This window comes from Narcine bancroftii, chromosome 3 (assembly GCF_036971445.1).
Source record: "Narcine bancroftii isolate sNarBan1 chromosome 3, sNarBan1.hap1, whole genome shotgun sequence".
NCBI lineage: Eukaryota > Metazoa > Chordata > Chondrichthyes > Torpediniformes > Narcinidae > Narcine > Narcine bancroftii.
Genome location: NC_091471.1, coordinates 297799604 through 297819628, shown reverse-complemented (window position 1 = coordinate 297819628; position 20025 = coordinate 297799604). Strand labels below are relative to the sequence as shown.

The 20025-nt window shown below is 42.7% G+C and overlaps 1 protein-coding gene across 9 annotated transcripts in view; it reads left to right on the top strand.

The window, feature by feature from the left end:
• nfic (nuclear factor I/C) overlaps nucleotides 1–9354 on the top strand; it is a 450718-nt gene extending 441364 nt beyond the window's left edge. For all 9 annotated transcript variants that reach the window (XM_069928654.1, XM_069928657.1, XM_069928660.1 and 6 more), the window contains one exon: nucleotides 580–9354. In XM_069928654.1, coding sequence (XP_069784755.1) covers nucleotides 580–597 — 18 coding nt within the window. In that variant the 3' untranslated portion in view covers nucleotides 598–9354. The remainder of the gene's footprint in view (nucleotides 1–579) is intronic.
• Nucleotides 9355–20025: the final 10671 nt, after the last annotated feature.

Here is a 20025-nt window from a genome sequence, read left to right as displayed (position 1 = left end):
CAGACCATTTTTGTGATTCCCTGTTATATTTTTAACATGTTTCAAACGTGCAAAACCATGAAATGCAACATTTCATTGAAAATTCATTTTCTGTATTTCCACTTGGACTTCTTCTCTGCTGATCTTGGCGCTGAGCATGGTGGGAGCATTCATCAGGACATTGCAACCATAGAAAAGTGGTATCAGAGCGATTGGAATCCATCAATTCTGACCTACTATTGTTGGACGCTGACATGAGAGGCATCAGATGCTGAGTACAAACAAAAATCAGTGGCAAAGCATTTTTCAATCAGTTGAACTGACGCAGTGTCAGCATTATTATGCAATTAAACACGCTAAATTCAATGACATTTAATTTCATGTTTCTCCAACTTTCTATGTGATACAGCAAATCTGAAATTATCTGTGTGTTCAGCTTGAGATTGTCTATCATGATCCCTAATGTTTTTTTAAGGAAGGAAACCTTGTGGAAAAAAATGGATGTCCAATGTAATTGGTGTCTGCATTTTGATTTTCTTCTACTGGATTATTTATTTTTCATTGATGTCACTAATGTTTGTCTTTTCTTTGTTTCCACAGTCCTGGTATCTGGGATAGTTGAAGCCCCTTTCAAGTATTACAGAAGCTGTGTAACCATGTTTCAAGAAACATGGTTAAGCATCGACTTTGGTGTCAAGTTTAAAACGGAGAGAAACAAGGGAGAAGGCTGTTTATTGACTCACCTTTGAAAGAAAATGTAAAGTCCGAAACACTATCATCCTACCACACGTTCCGAAGATGGGTGCAGCTCACTTCTTCCATTGGCTGAAGCTTAGCCTGAGGTTTCCCCATCTGTTTTATGCAAATAAGCCTTTATATTTCTTAAAAAAATAATTACAGAACAATGTTTACTAAATCTGCTTTTGACAGGGTGGGAAAATTAATCTTCATCAGCTAAACATAATTCAGATTTGCATTAGGATTGTCTTTTATTTTACCTGTTTAAAGAACTGGGATCGATGAACAATGACATTTTAAAGCCTTCTGAACTGACCTTGTGCAGAAATGCATACCGAATTGTCCAATGGACCGGAAGCTAGGCCTACTAAAAATGATCACAGCTTAAGGACAATTCTTCCACCAAAACCAAACAATCTTGATTATAATTGTTGGGAATTTCTCCTTTTAAATTAACTCTAGTGTAAAGTTTCAGTCGTCATAAGTCGGTGCACTAATGAAGCTGACACATTAGAAGCCATCACTTCAGTGCGGCTAATTTATTAATTTAACATCAAGTTACATTCTGTGCAGAAATTTGGCCTAACTAAAGGATAATTATTCTTCGAGAACAGGAGCGAATGCGTTTTAATACTTTGGTGTAAAATCATTCCATTAAATATTTTGAGCCAGCACATTTAAAATTGCTTGAAAGAATTCCTTCAAATCCAGATTGCAGGACAGATTAACCAGAATTCCGGTTTCCTTGCCTCAATCTGTCAAATAGGAATATGAGAGAGCAATTTCTCTTCCACTGCAGTTTATAAGATGAGGAAGAAATTAATTCAATGTTGTGATTAAAAGCATCTTACACTGTAGTGAATGATTGACCCAACCTGAAACTTTAAACACATTTTTTTTTCGCTATTACTTGTCAATAATAAACCACAAAGCAAATTAGAGAGATCATTTCTGACCGTTTTTGATTCCGATTTTCCCACCCTTGGCATCATTTACTTTTTGGCATGTAGCTGATAGTGTACAGATATAGATGTTCATTTACCAGAGCAATAGATTGACTGGTTTTAGTTTTTATCGCTTCTTCACTAGTGCATGGCTAGGCCATTAGGTACCTACCTGGGTTTTGATGAGACAATGATGGCTGCATGTAGGATGTGGGGGAATTCTTCATAAGCCATGTAAGTGCAAGGCTTCACACTAACACACATAGATTACTTTATTTTTCCTTCCCAGTCACAGGCTTCATTTATTTTAAACATACCATGGCTGCAAAATCAAGAGTATTATTAGTGGGGAGCAGGGTGGAAATTGTTTCAAAAACTGATATTCTTGGGGATTTTTATTTGTTTTAATTCTAAAGTTAAACACCGTGTGTTTATTCCACAATATTCACACAATATACACAGGAGAACAGGACCAGATTTCGACAATGTCTAAGGTAGTTTCAAAATCATGCATTGCAGAGTAGCATTTAATCAGTGGTCAACTTTAAATTGGGGGAAAATCGACAAGTGATTGCTGCATTTTACGGAACAGGCTAATTGCCTGTTTAAATGGAGATAGAATAATCTTTCGTAAAGATTTAGGAGGCCAAGTGCAATTGAAAGGAAACAAATTTCTAACATAGTGATTCTTTTTAACATGTCCTTGTCCCCCAGGACTGTAAAATGGGACAAATTGTTGTCGCCAGGCGACTGTGGCACAAAAGTGCACCAAAACACCTCCTCCAATCCCACCACAACCCCAGCTGAAACCCCCTGTCCCAATACCCCACCCACACACCGACTCTCAATCCTGTCCAAACACCAACTCCTAACCCTGTCCAGTCACCAATTCCAATCAAACATCAACTCCCATCCTTCCCTAATCACCAACTCTCAACCCTGTCCAATCACCAACTCCCAACCCTGTCCAATCACCAACTCTCAACCTTGATCAATCACCAACTCCCAACCTTGCCCAAGCACCAACTCTCAACCCTGTCCAATCATCAACTCTCAACCCTGTCCAATCACCAACTCCCAACCCTGTCCAATCACCAACTCTCAACCTTGATCAATCACCAACTCCCAACCTTGCCCAATCACCAACTCAAGCCTACCCAATCACCAACTTCCAACCAAACATCAATTATCAACCCAATCCAATCACCAACTCCCAACCCTGCCCAAGCACCAACTCTCAAACATCAGCTATCAACTCAATCCAATTACCATCTCCCATCCAAACACTAAGTCCCAACCCCATCCAATCACCAATTCCTATCCAAACACCCACTCCCAACCTCATCCAATCACCAACTCCCACCCAGTCACCACCCCCCGACCCTTCAGAGGTGAACACAAATGCCTTAGTATGTTACTTGTTTTATTTTTTTAAGCAGAGGGTAGTCAGATACTCTCATTAAAAAAGAAAAGACAGCACTTGTGCACACAATATCATTCATAAAACTGACACATATCAAAAGCAATATTTGGCATACTTTTCAGTTTTTGTTCACAACTGAAAGCTTTTGACAAAAGTAGCCTGAACCTGAACAAATTTCTGTCCATGTATGCTTATTTTACAAGCTTAGGTCCAATCTTGCCTGAGCTAAAATGCTGGCATCCAAAACCTCACAAGTGTAAGCAGAAACAGTGAGGCAAACTATCGACGTATTTAGATTTTTTTTCATCAAAGGTGCTGGAGTGATTGCATGGTGCTTTGAGTAAACTTTGTGATCCAGCAAAATAAAAACCAATCAGCTCCACGCTGAATTCTGATGTGCATGGCAACTATCTGCTGGCTTCACGACTTTCCCAACAAAATCCTTTCCTAATTTGCACGGAATTTTATACCACATTATGTGCCTTGCCTTTGAGAAAAAACGTTTAAAAAAAAACGAAAAAAAAAAAAATTCCTTGGTATCACTGCACAGATTTTTGGCTGCTTGTGTGGTTGCTTGTCATGGAGAAAATACCATTGGTAAAATTGTAAGGGTTTATGATTTTTGCTTCATAGGACATTGTAACAGCACTAATTATCAGTATTCCAGTAATTCTGTGGATTTTCGTATAGAATATATTCATCTTGCAGTCATGTAGGAACATTGCTTTTGGACGTTATTTGTCACTAATATTTTAACAAAACCTTTTGTTTTTTGTGTCTCCCTATTTGTGTCTTCCAGCTTCCATTATTTTGAATCTTTGGAAAATATGCAATACCAGTCATGTCTGTAAATGTAGAGCATGTATCTTGTTTAAATCACTTTGAGTTATGATAACTACAACATCGTACTTTTCTAGTTTTTAATATTTTGTTTCAATTGACCAAAGTTGGTGCTGCTCTCTATACAGAATGAAAACTAGGGCCCTCTCCTGTAATGAGTAACGCTTGATCCATGATCAAGGAGGAACAGGAACATGAGGGGGGAAGACGTTTATTTACAGGATGGCTGTGAAGCATGAGTTTGGCAACAAATTAAAGGAAAAAAAAATATCCTGATGGTTCAAATGTGCAACTAAACAAAAAGCAGTTACTTTCATCGATTGCACCACTAAATTTGATCAGGCAATTGATGTCGTAAATGTATCAGGCAAACATTGCAGCCTTTAACATTTTATTTGATTGAAAACAATTTACAATCATCTGTTTTGCTTCGGCAAGACAGCACTTCAATCCGTATTTTGCACTGATGACAAGATTCCTGAGTGCTACCTTTTAATTTCGCGAAAAAGTGATTGATGCCACATGGTGGCAGAGTTATTTTTTTTAATGTGTCCGATTGTGTCGGAATCTGATTTGAGCAGGAAATAGTTCATTGGTAACATGCACTATTCCACCAGACTTGAGTGCTTCACAGCTTCGACTGCCAACCATCCAGGGCTTTTAAAGAAAAGCTTTGAATCACAATCTGAAAACAATGAACTAAGGTGTACATAAACAAAAATCAAAATGAAGACACAAAGCAATAGCTGTGGGGTTTCAATTTGGGAAAAGTAGTGTTCAACACAAAGACCGTCAACATGGGGTGGAATAATAAGTGATCTAATTTAACCAAGTCACATCAAGCTCTGCTTTAACATCCTGCTAATGTCTCTGAGCTTTCAGAGTTTGAATTTGACAGACACTTGATATGGAGGCATAACAGGGATAATAAGAAGAAGGCAGATCTTTGTTGCTTCTTTGTCTTGGACATTAGCTGCCTTCCTTGCAGAATGTGTAATTTGTAAGCTGTATAGTTTTATTAAGTATGTTTTACTTAATCTACCCTATTTTATAAGGCAAAGACTTTTGTAATGAGAAAAGTACAAAAAAAATGTTTCATTACACTGGCTTATTAAGATGTTCAGCATTATATACCATTTGTAGAGTATTCTTTCTCCATGGGGACTGGATTTGAGTTAAACTCTCCTGTTACCCGTATTGTATTTAAATACAGTAATTGTCCTCATTTTTATGGTTTTGCATATTCCTATACTTTAAAAGTGTAGGCTACTGATGTAAAAGAGCCATTGTAAATGGAAAAAAATGCTTTATTTTATGAAGAGTAATTATGTCAAACTTGTACGAAACACTTGGAACTTTGAGAAGGAGTGTGTCATTGTAGTCTTTTTGACTGTTAAAAAAAAGAAAAGAAAGTCTGTAGACTTTTCAAGTGCTAAACCGGTGGGAGTAGAACAGATTATGTGTGCTCTTTGTAGGGAGAAGGAGCCCAACAAATTGTTGTATGCAATGTACAGTATTGTTTGTGCAAAGGACGATGCAATGCTGGTAGCTAGTTTATTTTTAAGGCAGGACAGAAAACATGTTTACGCGTATTTAAATCTTTGGCAATGACTGACTGCATGTTCCATGGCACCCCTGTACGAGAGAACTCTTCTCCATCCATCAGTCTCAAGCAGAATAGAATGCCGCCACAATCAGACATGTGACCTCTTATTATTCCTAAAGGGGTTCGGAGTCGGTTGATGACTTTTGTTGTGCTTGGTTACGGCGAAGGTTCTGGATGCTCAGGACTGGGTGGTGCAGACTGCGGGGTGATCTTTGACCTCGGTGGATCCCCTTCAGAAACAATTTCAATCCTTCAAAGTTTAATAGTTCCTTCCAGATTTTTATTGCCGCCCGATTGGTGTTTATTCTATCTCCCACATTCCGGAGAGTTTTCCTGTTGATTGAGAGCTTGCTGACTGCCCCAAGTATGAGTGTGCCCTCCATTTTTTCCCAACCACAGATATCACCTCATACCTCCACTCTCTGTCACACATTTTAAAATAATGATAGGGAGCACTGAACACTATCACTTTCCCTTCCCCAGTTCCCTGGGAGCATAATTTTTAATTAAAATAAGATAAGCCTATCAAAATTCATGCTTTATTTCAGTGAGATGCATCTCCTTTCTTACCTTTCCATTCATTTTGATGGACAGTCCTAGTTCTTACCCATTCATTTTGATGGACAGTCCTAGTTCTTACCCATTCATTTTGATGGACAGTCCTAGTTCTTACCCATTCATTTTGATGGACAGTCCTAGTTCTTACCCATTGAAGAAAAGTATGTTGTCAACCTCAGATAGCAAATACCAGCCAATTCTACAATTACAATCCAAACTATAAGCTGTGCTCTGAACAAATATGATAAAATATGGAGTGCAGGGGAATCCCCCTTCCAGAAAATCTGGATTGTGACTTCCGTTTTGGAGAGGCACTGGCTGTGGAAACCTGTTTGAACAAAGAGCAGTGCTGTAATATTTGTTCTCGGTGGTCCGAACTGCTGGTTCAAGGCTCTCAGGGATCGAGTGGCTAGAGATCCTCACCGTAACTGCTCAACTCACCTGATTGTCTGCACGGAAAAGACCTGAGCTGTAAAGAAGGGATGCGCATTATGCCGAAGCCAAAACCAACAAAATTTGTCTCCCTCCTCTCCAACCCTGGACAAATTTGCACTGTTCCATATCTTTCACCCTTTCCGTTTTTCTGCAATAACTCAAGACAGGGGCTGAGGTGGAACAAGCTGCCATCGACATTGCCAGTCACCACAGCAGTAGTGAGAATCAATACCATTCTTAGGTCTACACCACAGATATATTTTTTCTAAGGTTTTCTCTAACCCCTTGCAAAATGTGCCAGTTGCTTCAGTTAGCCTGAAGGGAATATGCAAATTCCAACACAATTTCTCCTCTTTTTGACCTATTGTGCAGCTCCTTAGCAGAGAAGTGCAATGACACGCATTAATCAGCCAGATTACGTTTTGTAGATGACAGTAGATATCCTGGTATCGTTCTTTCACATGCACAGCTCATCTAAGCATCAGTAACTAGGTCTCTGGAAATCTCTTTGAAAGCTAGGAAACGGTTGAGTTCTCAAGGACTGGCCACATGTTTTGGCATTTGTTCAGGCTGTGCAAAAACTCTGAATCGCAAGGGACTTGGTGAGCGCTCTTCCCATGTGCTGTTGTAAAAGTATTTTCCAGGCTGGTTTTCCACCTTTGACAATCAGATTAGAAGGCAGTTACTTCCTCAACCTTCTTTACATGAACTGTTGGAGAGGGCCCAGCATGAGCTAAAATTTTCAAATCACCTCTAACTAAAAAAAAGTTTCCGCCTAAAACCAGCTCACATTAATTTTCTCTTGCCCGGATCTGGCATAAGGTTCTTTAACTCCAAAGCAAAAACTTTCTGAACCCTTCACACTGATTGTTGTCCACAAGGCAGAGCACCTCACAGCATCAAGATTTCTCAAGGTCTTGCTGGCATGAGGCAAACTCGACCAGTAATGAGATGAAAGGAACAGCAAAGCAAGGCCAGTAATTCATACGCCGATTAATTCCAATTGAAATCATGAGCTAGTTGCCACTGTCCTTAAGGAGTTTGTACATTCTCCCCATGACCGCATGGATTTCCTCTGGGTGCTCTGGTTCCTCTCACGTCCCCACGTAGGTTCATTGGTCATATGGGTGTATTTGGGCTTGTTTCTATGTTGTATCTCCAAATTAAAATTAAACATCCCAAGTTGGAACTTCTTCCCAACTGAAATAGCACCCTCTGTGGGAGTCATCTAATTTCACTGTCCAGCAAAATCGTAGAGTAATATTGAAGAGAAAACATACTTTTAAAATGGTTTAACTTCTAGTTAAGTGCCCCATCCACATATTTGGTATCACAAATCAGTTAGAAATTTTTAATTATATTTGGTTAGATTGGCTAGATTGAAACTAACTTTCCACACCTATACTTCCTGCAAAGTGAGATGATTGGAGAGGCAACAATCAGAAAATTGTTTTGCACTGAAGAACTCAGTTCTTTATTCAACATTGTCAAGTTCATTATTTACGCAGAATACCACAGTGAAACACTCACAAAATCTTTGGCACAGTTGGTGTAGCAGTTAGTGCAACGCCTCTACAGCGCCAGTGATTAGGTCCAGTCCCGGGTTCAAATCCCGCGCTGTCTGCAAGGAGTTTCTCCCCATGTCTGCGTGGGCTTTTTCCGGAGGTCCTGTTTCCTCCCACCATTCGAAACGTACCGAGGGTGTAGGTAAATTGGATGGCACGGGCTCGTGGGCCGAAATGGTCTGTAACACTGCTGTATGTCTAAATTTAAATGTCATTTTTTTTATATAAGTGAAACCAGTAGCCAAAACCAATATAAATTCATAAAGCCTTAATCCATCTCCAGAAACCAAGTGTAAAAGGTCCATGTAAAGAAGGTTAGGCTGAGCACGCTTGACTCCAACTGTACTGATCATGACTGTATGAAATAGCAGGGAACTAGGCAAAAGCTCCACCAGTGCAGTACATCTTCCTACTGCACGTAGTCCTGCAGTGATTAGCAGTACAGCAGCAACAAAAATGGAGCTTGGATGTACTTGTATAGAGAGCAATGGTCAGCTCAGCAGTTGCATTATTCTCTGCAATTTATAACAATTTCACAAGCCAGCAGAAAAAGTACCAAAAACATTTTTAATAAATGCAGTGCCTGATAATTGACTGCTGGATTCAATTTTGCTTCGCAAAGCCTGGGTTTCCAGTCTTTTTTTTAAAAGTCTTTGTCACACAGCCTCTATTGCAAATGTCCTTTGAGCATAACTGTTGTAATTCCGTGTGTAATCCATCACAGATTTTCTGGGAAGAGATCATTTCTCTCTGAGAACATGTCGAGACCATGTTATTTCTGAGGGTTTTTCATTATATTTTAGAATATTACAGTAGTTACTAAAGAAGTTAATCAGTAACCGCTTGCTTGCTGCACAGACATACACACACTACACACCAGATCAAACTTGTGGCTCTTTAGTTGCTAGATGCAAATTTCTGACAAAGTAAATCTTCTTGGCCATCGTACATCTACCCCAGCAACAGAAAGAAAGTCCTTCATTTTGATGGTACTTATCTTTTAATCCTTAGTCTGTAAAGGGACAGACAGAGAGAGAAGCACCACCTACCTGACTGCTGCCTGACATCTTGTGCACAGATGTACAGAATATATGTGACTAAATCACCACTCGGTTTAAACTGGTGTGATCTCAGCTTGACATCTGATTATAACCATTGTATTCTGCCATTACTGTCGCATCTGCTCAATATTACACACAGTTACTGGAAGTGAATATGTTTCCCTATGCAAAAAAAGTTAAAAAAAAATAAACAAGCTATGCTATAGATCTGGCTCTGTGGTTTTCATTGCTTCCAACGTTGTTTTTTTTTTCTCCCAGAAGAATTAAAGATCTGACCCTTCAGTAATTCTTAAGGCTGCAAGTTTGCCGTTGATTGTCATGTGTGCCGAGGTAGGTAAAATAGATCGATAGGGTGAACAGCCAGCACCTTTTCCCGACGCAACAATAGCAAATGCCAGCGGACATCAGTTTAAAGTGAGGAGAGGGAAGTTTAAGGGATTCATCTGGTGAGACCACATTCAGAGTATCGTGTTCCATTCTGGTCACCTCATTATTGGAAGGATACAGGAGCTATGGAGAGGGCGCAGACGAAATTTACCAAGATGCTGCCTGAATTGGAAAATAGGTCTTTACGAGGCAAGGACTTTTCTCCTTGGAGCAAAGAGGATGAGAGAAGGCTTAACAGTGGTCTACAAGATTCTGAGGTGCCCAGCCAGTGTCGTTTATCCAGCAAACACCAGAGGACATCTGTACAAAGTGAAGAGAGGAAAATTTAAGATAGACATCAGGGGAGTAGGATTTCTTTACACAGAGTTGTGGGTGCCTGGAATGCATTGCCGAGGGTGGTGGCAAAGGCTGGTACAATTTAAAAGACTCAAGCAGGCAAATGGATGTAAGGAAAATCGAGGGTTATGGGTGAAAGATGGGAAGGGTTAGATTGTTGTGGAGTAGGTTTACATGGGTTGGCACAACCTTGTGGGTTAAAAGGGCTGCACCCTGCTGGAATGTTCAATGCTTTGTGTGCTATCCAGCAGGTCTATCCATATGTACGTGCAGCAAAGTGAACCAAAGGATGGAGACTAAGGTTACGGTGAGAATTCAGTTTCCAATAGCAAAGGCAACATCGTTTTACTAAGTTCACACTTAGCCGCTTGCTGCTCTGATTAAAAAGTGGAAAGAAGGTGAAGAATTTAATTGGGTCGTATCAGATGATAAAATGCTTGAACGTGCGCCTCAGAAAGAGTATAAAAGTATGATTATTTGACAGAAGAGCAAAAGAGTTCCTTATTTCCATCATGTGGAAGAGTAGAATCCCATCCAAGAGTTTCATCCTGTCCGGATATATCACAGATTGAGACAGTTCATTCTCCCCAAGATAGCAAGAACCGACCAAGGGGCAGGACGAACCCAGTTCCTGTAGTTGTGTGATCACAGCACTACCTGCCAAAATCATGATTTGATCAGCCACTGGGGATTTTTACACTTTAAATATGCAGCATGACAGAAGGCTCTTCCAGTTCATGAAACTCGTGCCGCCCAATTACACCCAATTAACGTCCAAAACTCAGACAATTTGGAGGGTGGGAGAAAACTGTGAGCACCCGGGGAAAATCCACACGGTCACAGGGAGAACGTATGAGGGTCTCGGATGAGGAACATTGACAGTTTTTCTCTCTCCACGGATGTTGCCTGACCAGTTTTTCTCTCTCCACAGATGTTGCCTGACCTGCTGACTCCGTTTCCATCATTCACTGTTCTTGTTCCCCATTTCCAGCATCGGAGGAGGACTGAGGGCGAATAATACAGCACTGAAACAGCCCACCATGTTCATGCCAGACCCCATCTATTCTACCCCATTCCCCCAGTCCTTGCTCGACACCCTTCTCTGCCTTGCCGATTCGATGCAGGTGCCAAGAGAGTCTCTGACACAACATCCCCCACCACAGTGGCTTCCAGATCCCCACCACCCTCTGCATGAAATAGTTCTGTCCCAGATCCCTTCCAAGCCTCTTACACCTCACCCAAGATCCCAGTTTTGAAGCTTTGGACACCCCTGCTCTGGAGAACAGTTTCCAACTACTTACCAGATACTTCTACCAGGTTCTGCCTGATCCAAGGAGAATAGACCTAGCACCTCCCACTTCTCCTCATAACTGAGATGTTCCATGCCAGCCAATCTCTTGACGAATCCCCTCTGATTACATCCTTAAAAGTTCAATTTTATTATCATCCAATTGTACAAGTCCAACCCAATGAAACAGTGTTCTCCAATCCTCAGTGCAAAAACACGCAAACACATATACAGACAAAGCATATGCAGAATGTACATACATAAATAAATAAATAGATATTATTAAATAAATATGAGCATCTCAGATGGTTAGTGTGAGAAGTTCCTTTGGTCATTCAGCATTCTCACTGCCCATGGGAAGAAGCTGTTCCTCTGCCACAAAGCATTTTCAACACCAGCGACCTGGGTTTGACTCCTGTGCTGTCTGTAAAGAGTTTAAACGTTCCCCCTGTGTCTGCATGTGTTTTCTCTGGGGGCTCCAGTTTCCTCTCTCCCTTCTAAAATGTACCAGAGTGTAGGTTAATGGGCTACAATTTGGATGGCAAAGACTCGTAGGCCGAATTCGCCTGTATGTCTAATATAATTTTAAAATCTTTCCCGACAGGAGTAGCTGAAAGATGCTGTGTGCAGTGTGGAAGGGATCCGCAATGATTTTGGTCATCCTCTTCAGACAATGATCACGTCGATGGGGCTGGTGGGGGGGATGGGGTGTGGAGAGAGAACCCAGTGATCTTCTCTGCCGCTCTTCTGGTCCTGTGGATTGACCTCCTCCTGGCAACAAGAGCTGATGACAAGGGAAATGTTTGGGCACTGAGAATCTCAGGCTGATAAGGCCCCGCCGATGGTTTCCAGTGACATCAGCAAGGACTTGGCTTTGCTTCCTCCCTATTGGAAGGTGGATCCAGGCTGCCAGAGGTGGAAATTCATTGTGGTTGCAAGCTCTCCATGTCAAAGCAAATTTCCTTTTCTATTTGTCGTTGAGGAAAAGTGAAATAGACGGTGGACTTGCTCAGGTTTGTTTTGTGGCCCCAGCCAGTGCCCCACCATGTTTAATGATTTTTGTTTGTGCTAAGGGAAGCTGACAAACACAGCAGAAGGTGGAGAGGTCCCACACACTGACACCACTATTCAGAGTAGAAATGGAGCTCTCTAATCAATCAGCATGAGATCAAAGAAAGCTGGAAGATTATTAATTACTAATTGTAGCAATGGTGAACTTTGAGTGACTTGGCCTTCTTGGATGTGATACCAGTGGACAACAATTTTTTTCAAAAGGTTTGCTTTCTAATTAAAAAAATAGGAATTGCGATAGACAACCTCAAGCTGAATATAGGATAATTTCAGATTTGCTGTATCACGTTGAGAAACATTAAATTAATTTTTATTGAATTTAACGTGTTTGATCACACAACGATGCTGACACATTCATTCAACTGACCTGAAAATGCTTTTCCCGCTGATTTTCGTTTGTACTCAGCATCTGATGCTTCGTGTGTCAGTGTCCAGCAGTAGTCGGCCAGCATTGATGGTTTCCAATTGTCCTGATACTGCTTTTCCATGGCTGCAATGTCCTGGTGAAACCTTTCACCGAATTCGTCTCTGACTGCACCAAGATCAGCAAGGAAGACGTCCAAGTGCAAATGCAGGAAAAGAATTTTCAATGGCCCATTGCACTTCATGGTTTTGGAGCTTGAATTAGACTTAAAAATGACAGGAAATCACAAAAATAGGTTATATCTAAAAAAAACAGAGCACATTAAGAAAATTCTAAGGTGATTTTTGTGATCAACAGTCCAAAATCCATCAAATAAACCCCAAAAGTGTTCAGGAAGCAAAATCTTCATTGTCTAGTGTATTCAGATGATTCAAGTCCAAGTTCAAAGAAAATATTTGGCAGCTCAAGCAGAAATTCTTTTTTTTGTGTGTGATTGTTTACCTCATTAAGCAGGTTAATATTTGTTATATAACATAAATATGCAAGACTGCGAGCCAGGCCAGCTGGTGAGAGGGAGTGCTGAGACAAGGCTGCAACCTTGTAGAACATGGAACAGAGAAATCTACAGCACAGTAGAAGCCCTTTGGCCCACCACATTTTGCCGACCTAATAACCTATACTAACAACTGCCTTGAATTCATGTGCCTATCTAATCATCTCTTACAAGATCTTATTGTACTTGCCTCTAGACTTACTCCCCAGCATTTTAAAGCTATGCCCCTTGTGTTAGCCATATCAGCCCTGGGGAAAAGCCTCTGCCATCTACACGATCAATGCCTCTCCTCATCTTGTCCACCTCTACCAGCTCACCCCTCATCCTCCATCGCTCCAAGGAGAAAAAACCAAGTTCACTCACCCTACCCTCAGAAGGTGCACTCTCCGAATCTGGCAGCATCCCGTAAACCTCTGCACCTTCACTATAGCATCCACATCCTCCCTGTCATGAAGTAACCAGAACTGAACGCAATATTCCAAGTGGGGCCACTAAGGTCTTGTACAGCTGCATCATTACCTCACATCTCTTGAACTCAATCCCACAGCTAATGAAGGCCAATGCACCATACATCACCTTAATCGCACTATCAATCTGTGTGGCAGCTTTGAGGGTCCAATGCACAAGGGCCCCAAGATCACTCAGTTCCTCCACACTGCTCAGCCCTCCCATTAACATTGTAGTCTGCCTTCAAATTTAACGAAATGAAATGAAATGAAGTGCTTCCAACTTCCTGTTGCAATAGCGAGGACCTCCCAGTGGCCAACAATTTCAATTCTGTACCCCACTCTCACGCTGACATGTCTGTCCATGGCCTCACGCACAGCCAAACCGAGGCCACCCGCAAATTAGAGGAGTGACACTTAATATTCCACTCTCCAACTTCTCCGGTTTCCGATAGGCCCATCCCCAGTCTCCCTCTCTGTCATGATAATGAATATGCATGAGATGTATTCACCTGACCGGAAGTCACATGGTATGAGAGAGAGAGAAGAGCGCGAAATGGAGGAACAATGAAAACTGGAGAATAAAGACACGGAGATGTTTAACTGGTAAAACCTGCATTATTAGTGTTATTAACTTCACATTTCGGGCCACAAATGTGACATTGGCGACGAGGATTAAAACAACAACATTTTGGAACTTCAATGTGATAAGAATTTTGATCTTTGATTCGGTGGCTTTGGACTGAAAAAAAGTTTCCTCATGGCAGGCGCAGAAGCTGACTTTCTAACACTTCGAGGTGTTCCTCATTTTGACCCAACGGGTGATGCAAGCACTGTAAGTGTGAAGTGGAAGGCATGGCTGGAAGAATTTGAAGCCTATGCCGACAGTCGTGGCCTATTTCTCGATAGCGGTACGGTGGGACAAAAAGCGCAGAGGAGGGCGTTACTTCTTTTCACTGCAGGACCCGCAGTTCCGGAAACTTTTAAGACACTGTTGAATACAGGAAGGAAGGATGAATACCAGAAAGCGGTCGATGCATTGAATGCACACTATGTAGTGACACCGAATGCTACATTTCAACGCCATTTGTTTCGGAGAACGAAACAAGAAGATGGACAAACAATTGCTCAGTACGTGACGAGATTGCGCCAGCTGGCTGTTGGATGCAATTACATGGCAGCTGATTTGGACAACCAATTATTGGATCAAGTCGTGCAGCACTGCAGATCAGACAAGCTCAGGAGATGTCTACTGGAAAAAGGGAGTGAGTTGAAGCTGACCGATGCTTTAGCCATTGCTGCTGCATTAGAGGCTGTTGAGGGGCAATTTCATACCATGACCCTGAAGGACATCTCAAGCCAGCAAGTTAAGAGGCTCTCGCATCGTCATAACCAGCCAAGATATACGTCGACACATGACGTGGAGTGTTATCGATGTGGAAACAGAGATCATTTTGGAAAAGACCCATGCTGCCCAGCAAAAGGCAAAGTTTGCAGAAAGTGCGGAGGTAAGGACCACTTTGCAAAGAAGTGCAAAAGCAAGTCCAATGCAGACCAGAAAGGGAAGAGCACAGCTTCCAAAGTCAAAGCTTGGGGGAAAGGAAAGTATCCTGGAAAGAAAGACACTATTCGCCATATAGACGGTGACCCAGAAAGTGACGATGATGATGACAACCAGGATGGACAGAGATATTATCAATTTACCTTGAATGATGTACATCATGAGAAGGTCCCAGTGATCATTGGTGGAGTGACAGTGCAGGTCATTGTAGACTCAGGCAGTGACAGTAATGTAATTGATCGACATTTATGGGAGAAATTGAAAAGGAAAAAGATCATCTGTACCTCAAAGAAGTGCTCCAAGAAACTGTATCCATACACAGCAACCAAGCCATTGCAGACCATTGGATGTTTTACTGCAACTGTTGAAGCTGGTGATAAGTACACCGAAGCAGAGTTTGTTGTCATAGACGAGAGGGGAGAACCATTGCTGAGTAGACGCACAGCGCAAGACCTGGCAATACTTCATATTGGAGCTCGTGTCAATTCAGTCAGTCATACGAGGATATGAAGCAAGAATTCCCCGCAGTCTTCCAAGGAGTAGGAAAGCTGAAAGGTCGACAACTAAAGCTAGCGGTGGACAAAACGGTCAAACCCAAGGCGCAACCAGTGCGCAGAACTCCGTTTGGACTTCGTGGGAAAGTCGAAGCCAAAATTAAAGAGTTGATCGAGCAAGACATTATTGAACCTGTAGAATATTCGACACAATGGGTCAGCCCAGTAGTGATTGTGCACAAACCAAATGGTGACATAAAACTGTGTGTTGATATGAGGATGGCCAATGAAGCTATAATTCGAGAACGACACCCTATACCAACAGTGGAGGAAATACTTCAGGAGTTAACTACCAGTAAGATATTCTCAAAAATTGATTTAAAATGGGGCTATCATCAATTAGAGCTGGACCCAGAATCCCAAGACGTAACAACATTTGTGACTCACTGTGGATTGTACCGACACAAGAGACTATCGTTCGGCATTAATGCAGCTTCTGAGATCTACCAGTATGAAATCCATCGAGTGATTCAAGGCATTCCTGGAGTTGCTAACATTTCTGACGACATCATAGTCCATGCACCTACAAAGGAAGAGCATGACAGACGGTTGAGGTGTGTACTATCTAGACTACAGGAGGCAGGCCTTACCGTGAATGGAAACAAGTGCCAGTTCGGTGTGTCAGAAATGGACTTCATGGGACACAGACTTACACGGGAAGGACTAAACCCAACAGAGGCCAAGGTGAAGGCTATTGCAGATGTACGTGCACCCCAGAACGCAACGGAGGTGAGGAGTTTCCTGGGATTGGTCAATTATTGCGCAAAGTTCATCCCTAACTTTGCTACAGTGGCAGAACCACTAAGGAAACTAACCAGGAAAGGTGTACCTTTTCATTTTGGATCGGAGCAGAAGAAAGCATTCACAACGCTGAAGCAAAGTCTGACAGATGCTGATACTCTTGGATACTCTGCGCTGGTTTAGGAGCCGTGCTGGTCCAGATGCATGATGTAGGACCAAGAATCATTGCCTATGCCAGCAGATCGTTGTCAGATGTGGAAAGAAGATATTCTCAGACAGAGAAAGAAGCACTCGGACTTGTATGAATTTGAACTCATCACAGATCATAAGCCATTAGAGGTGATCTATGCTGCTAGATCCAAACCGTGTGCCAGAATAGAGCGATGGGTACTCCGACTCCAACCCTACAAATATAAAGTAGTTCACATTGCCGGGAAAGCAAACATTGCTGATCCGCTGTCCAGATTGGTGAAGGATGGATGCCCACAATCCAAGTCAGAATCGGGGACAGAGGCAGAGAGCTTTGTACGCTTTGTAGCTATTCAGTCGACACCGAAAGCTGTGACCACGAAGGAAGTCGAGAGAGAGTCTGAACATGACCCAGAACTCATGGAAGTGAGAGAATGTATCCAAAGTGGACAATGGGACAAGTGTACTCACAAGGCTTACATTCCCATTAGAGACGAACTTTGTTGCATCGGACAGTGTGTATTGAGAGGTTGTAGATTGGTGATACCGCAGAGGTTGAGACCGAAGATCATATCCTTAGCTCATGAAGGACACCTAGGTATTGTTGGTACCAAGCAAAACCTCAGGAGTAAAGTATGGTGGCCAGGTTGTGATAAAGACCCAGAGAAATTCGTCAAAACTTGCCATGGATGTCAAATCACAAATAGGAGTAATCCTCCAGAGCCGATCCGGAGTACGCAACTCCCGACAGGACCGTGGATCGACGTAGCCGTTGATTTTCTTGGACCTTTACTGACTGGTGAATCAATCATGGTAGTGATAGATTACTACAGCAGATACTATGAGTACGCTGTGATGAGGTCCACGACCACTGAAAAAACAATACAAGCATTAGCAGAGATCTTCGCAAGATATGGATTGCCTGTTACTCTGACAATGGTCCACAGTTCATTTCAGAGACATTTGCTGAATACATGAGGACTACAGGTATCCACCATCATAAAGTAACTTCGAAATGGCCACAAGCCAACGGGAAAGTAGAGAGACAAAATCAGTCCATTGAAAAACGATTACGGATTGCTCACGCAGAAGGACAAAATTGGCGAGAAGCATTGCTATCTTATGTGGCTGTCTATCGGGCAATGCCTCATGCAACCACAGGAAAAAGTCCTGCAGAAGCATTTTTTGGGAGAAAAGTCCGCACAAAAATGCCCGAAATAAAGGAAACCTGGGACGACCAGGAGATGAGGGACCACGATGCTGAAAAGAAAGGAGCAACAAAGCTGTACACAGATTCAAGACGTGGAGCCAGGTAACTCAGACATCATGCCTGGAGATGATGTTCTGGTGAGGCATGAGAATGTGGTAAGCTAGACACACCTTATTACCATCAACCCGACACTGTCGTATCCAGAAGTGGCAGTATGGTAACAGTCAAGTCTCCGGCTGGATTCCTGTACAAAAGAAATGTGTCTGGTGTAAAAAGGTACCAGTCCAGAGAGACATCGAGCGAGGTGGTTGAAAGTCCAAGATGCTCAACCTGAGAGACCAGATGATGTTCCCGAGGCGGTTACCAGCATTCCTGATGAAGTGACTAGAGTGCCAGAAGCACCCGAGGCCGTGGCGAGCAGTGTTTCCGACGCTGAGAGTGAACAACCGAGTAGCGACGATAGTATCGCAGGAAGGCCGAAACGAGACAGGAAAGCGCCTAAACGATACGAAGTCTTTGTGCCATATTTTTAATTGTGCCCGCATTAGATCATATATCATAAAATGCGTGTATGAGTGCTGTATGAAGTACATTTTATTTAGTTGAGTTATTGTATTACAGTTAGTTATGACATGTTCATGTTACATTGTGTGTTACATTTCATCAGATGCAAGGATCGACAATGAGATAGACAACAGACTCGCCAAGGCAAATAGCGCCTTTGGAAGACTACACAAAAGAGTCTGGAAAAACAACCAACTGAAATACCTCACAAAGATAAGCGTATACAGAGCCGTTGTCATACCCACACTCCTGTTCGGCTCCGAATCATGGGTCCTCTACCGGCACCACCTACGGCTCCTAGAACGCTTCCACCAGCGTTGTCTCCGCTCCATCCTCAACATCCATTGGAGCGCTCACACCCCTAACGTCGAGGTACTCGAGATGGCAGAGGTCGACAGCATCGAGTCCACGCTGCTGAAGATCCAGCTGCGCTGGATGGGTCACGTCTCCAGAATGGAGGACCATCGCCTTCCCAAGATCGTATTATACGGCGAGCTCTCCACTGGCCACCGTGACAGAGGTGCACCAAAGAAAAGGTACAAGGACTGCCTAAAGAAATCTCTTGGTGCCTGCCACATTGACCACCGCCAGTGGGCTGATAACGCCTCAAACCGTGCATCTTGGCGCCTCACAGTTTGGCGGGCAGCAGCCTCCTTTGAAGAAGACCGCAGAGCCCACCTCACTGACAAAAGGCAAAGGAGGAAAAACCCAACACCCAACCCCAACCAACCAATTTTCCCTTGCAACCGCTGCAATCGTGTCTGCCTGTCCCGCATCGGACTGGTCAGCCACAAACGAGCCTGCAGCTGACGTGGACTTTTTTACCCCCTCCATAAATCTTCGTCCGCGAAGCCAAGCCAAAGAAAGAACATTGTGTGTAGAAGGAGTTTGAACTTGTTTGTTTGTTTGTTAGACATTGTTTGTTGGTTCCGAGGGATATTGATAAGGTGACGGTGTTTACATTTCAACATTAAGGTGTAAAGTTTATTTCTGGTAAAAGGAGGGATATCATGATAACGAATATGCATGAGATGTATTCACCTGACCGGAAGTCACATGGTATGAGAGAGAGAGAAGTGCGCGAAATGGAGGAACAATGAAAACTGGAGAATAAAGACATGGAGATGTTTAACTGGTAAAACCTGCTTTATTAACTTCACATTTCGGGCCACAAATGTGACACTCTCTTCCTCTGTCTCCTTCCCTCCACCTTCCCACCCCCCCTTCCCTCCACCTTCCCACCCCCCCTTCCCTCCACATGCAGAGAGCTACCTCTCAGCTTTTTTCTCCTGCCCTCCCCCACCCCCCCATTCACCTGTGACCTCTTGCCTGTGGCCCTGTGCTCCTCCCCTTGCCCCTCCCCTCACCATTTTATACAGACGCCTGCCTGCTTTTTGCTTGCACTTTGATGAAGGGCTCAGGCCCGAAACTTTATCTCTGCTATAGAAAGAATGCTGCATGACCTGCTGAGTTTCTCCCGCATTTTTGTATAAACTACAATCAAAGCATCTGCAGATTTTCGTGTTTAACGCTTCCTTATTTTCTGGGTTCAACTCCATTCTCCATTTGTCCCTCTGTAACTTCTGGCATTCCTCCGGATTACCCACAATAC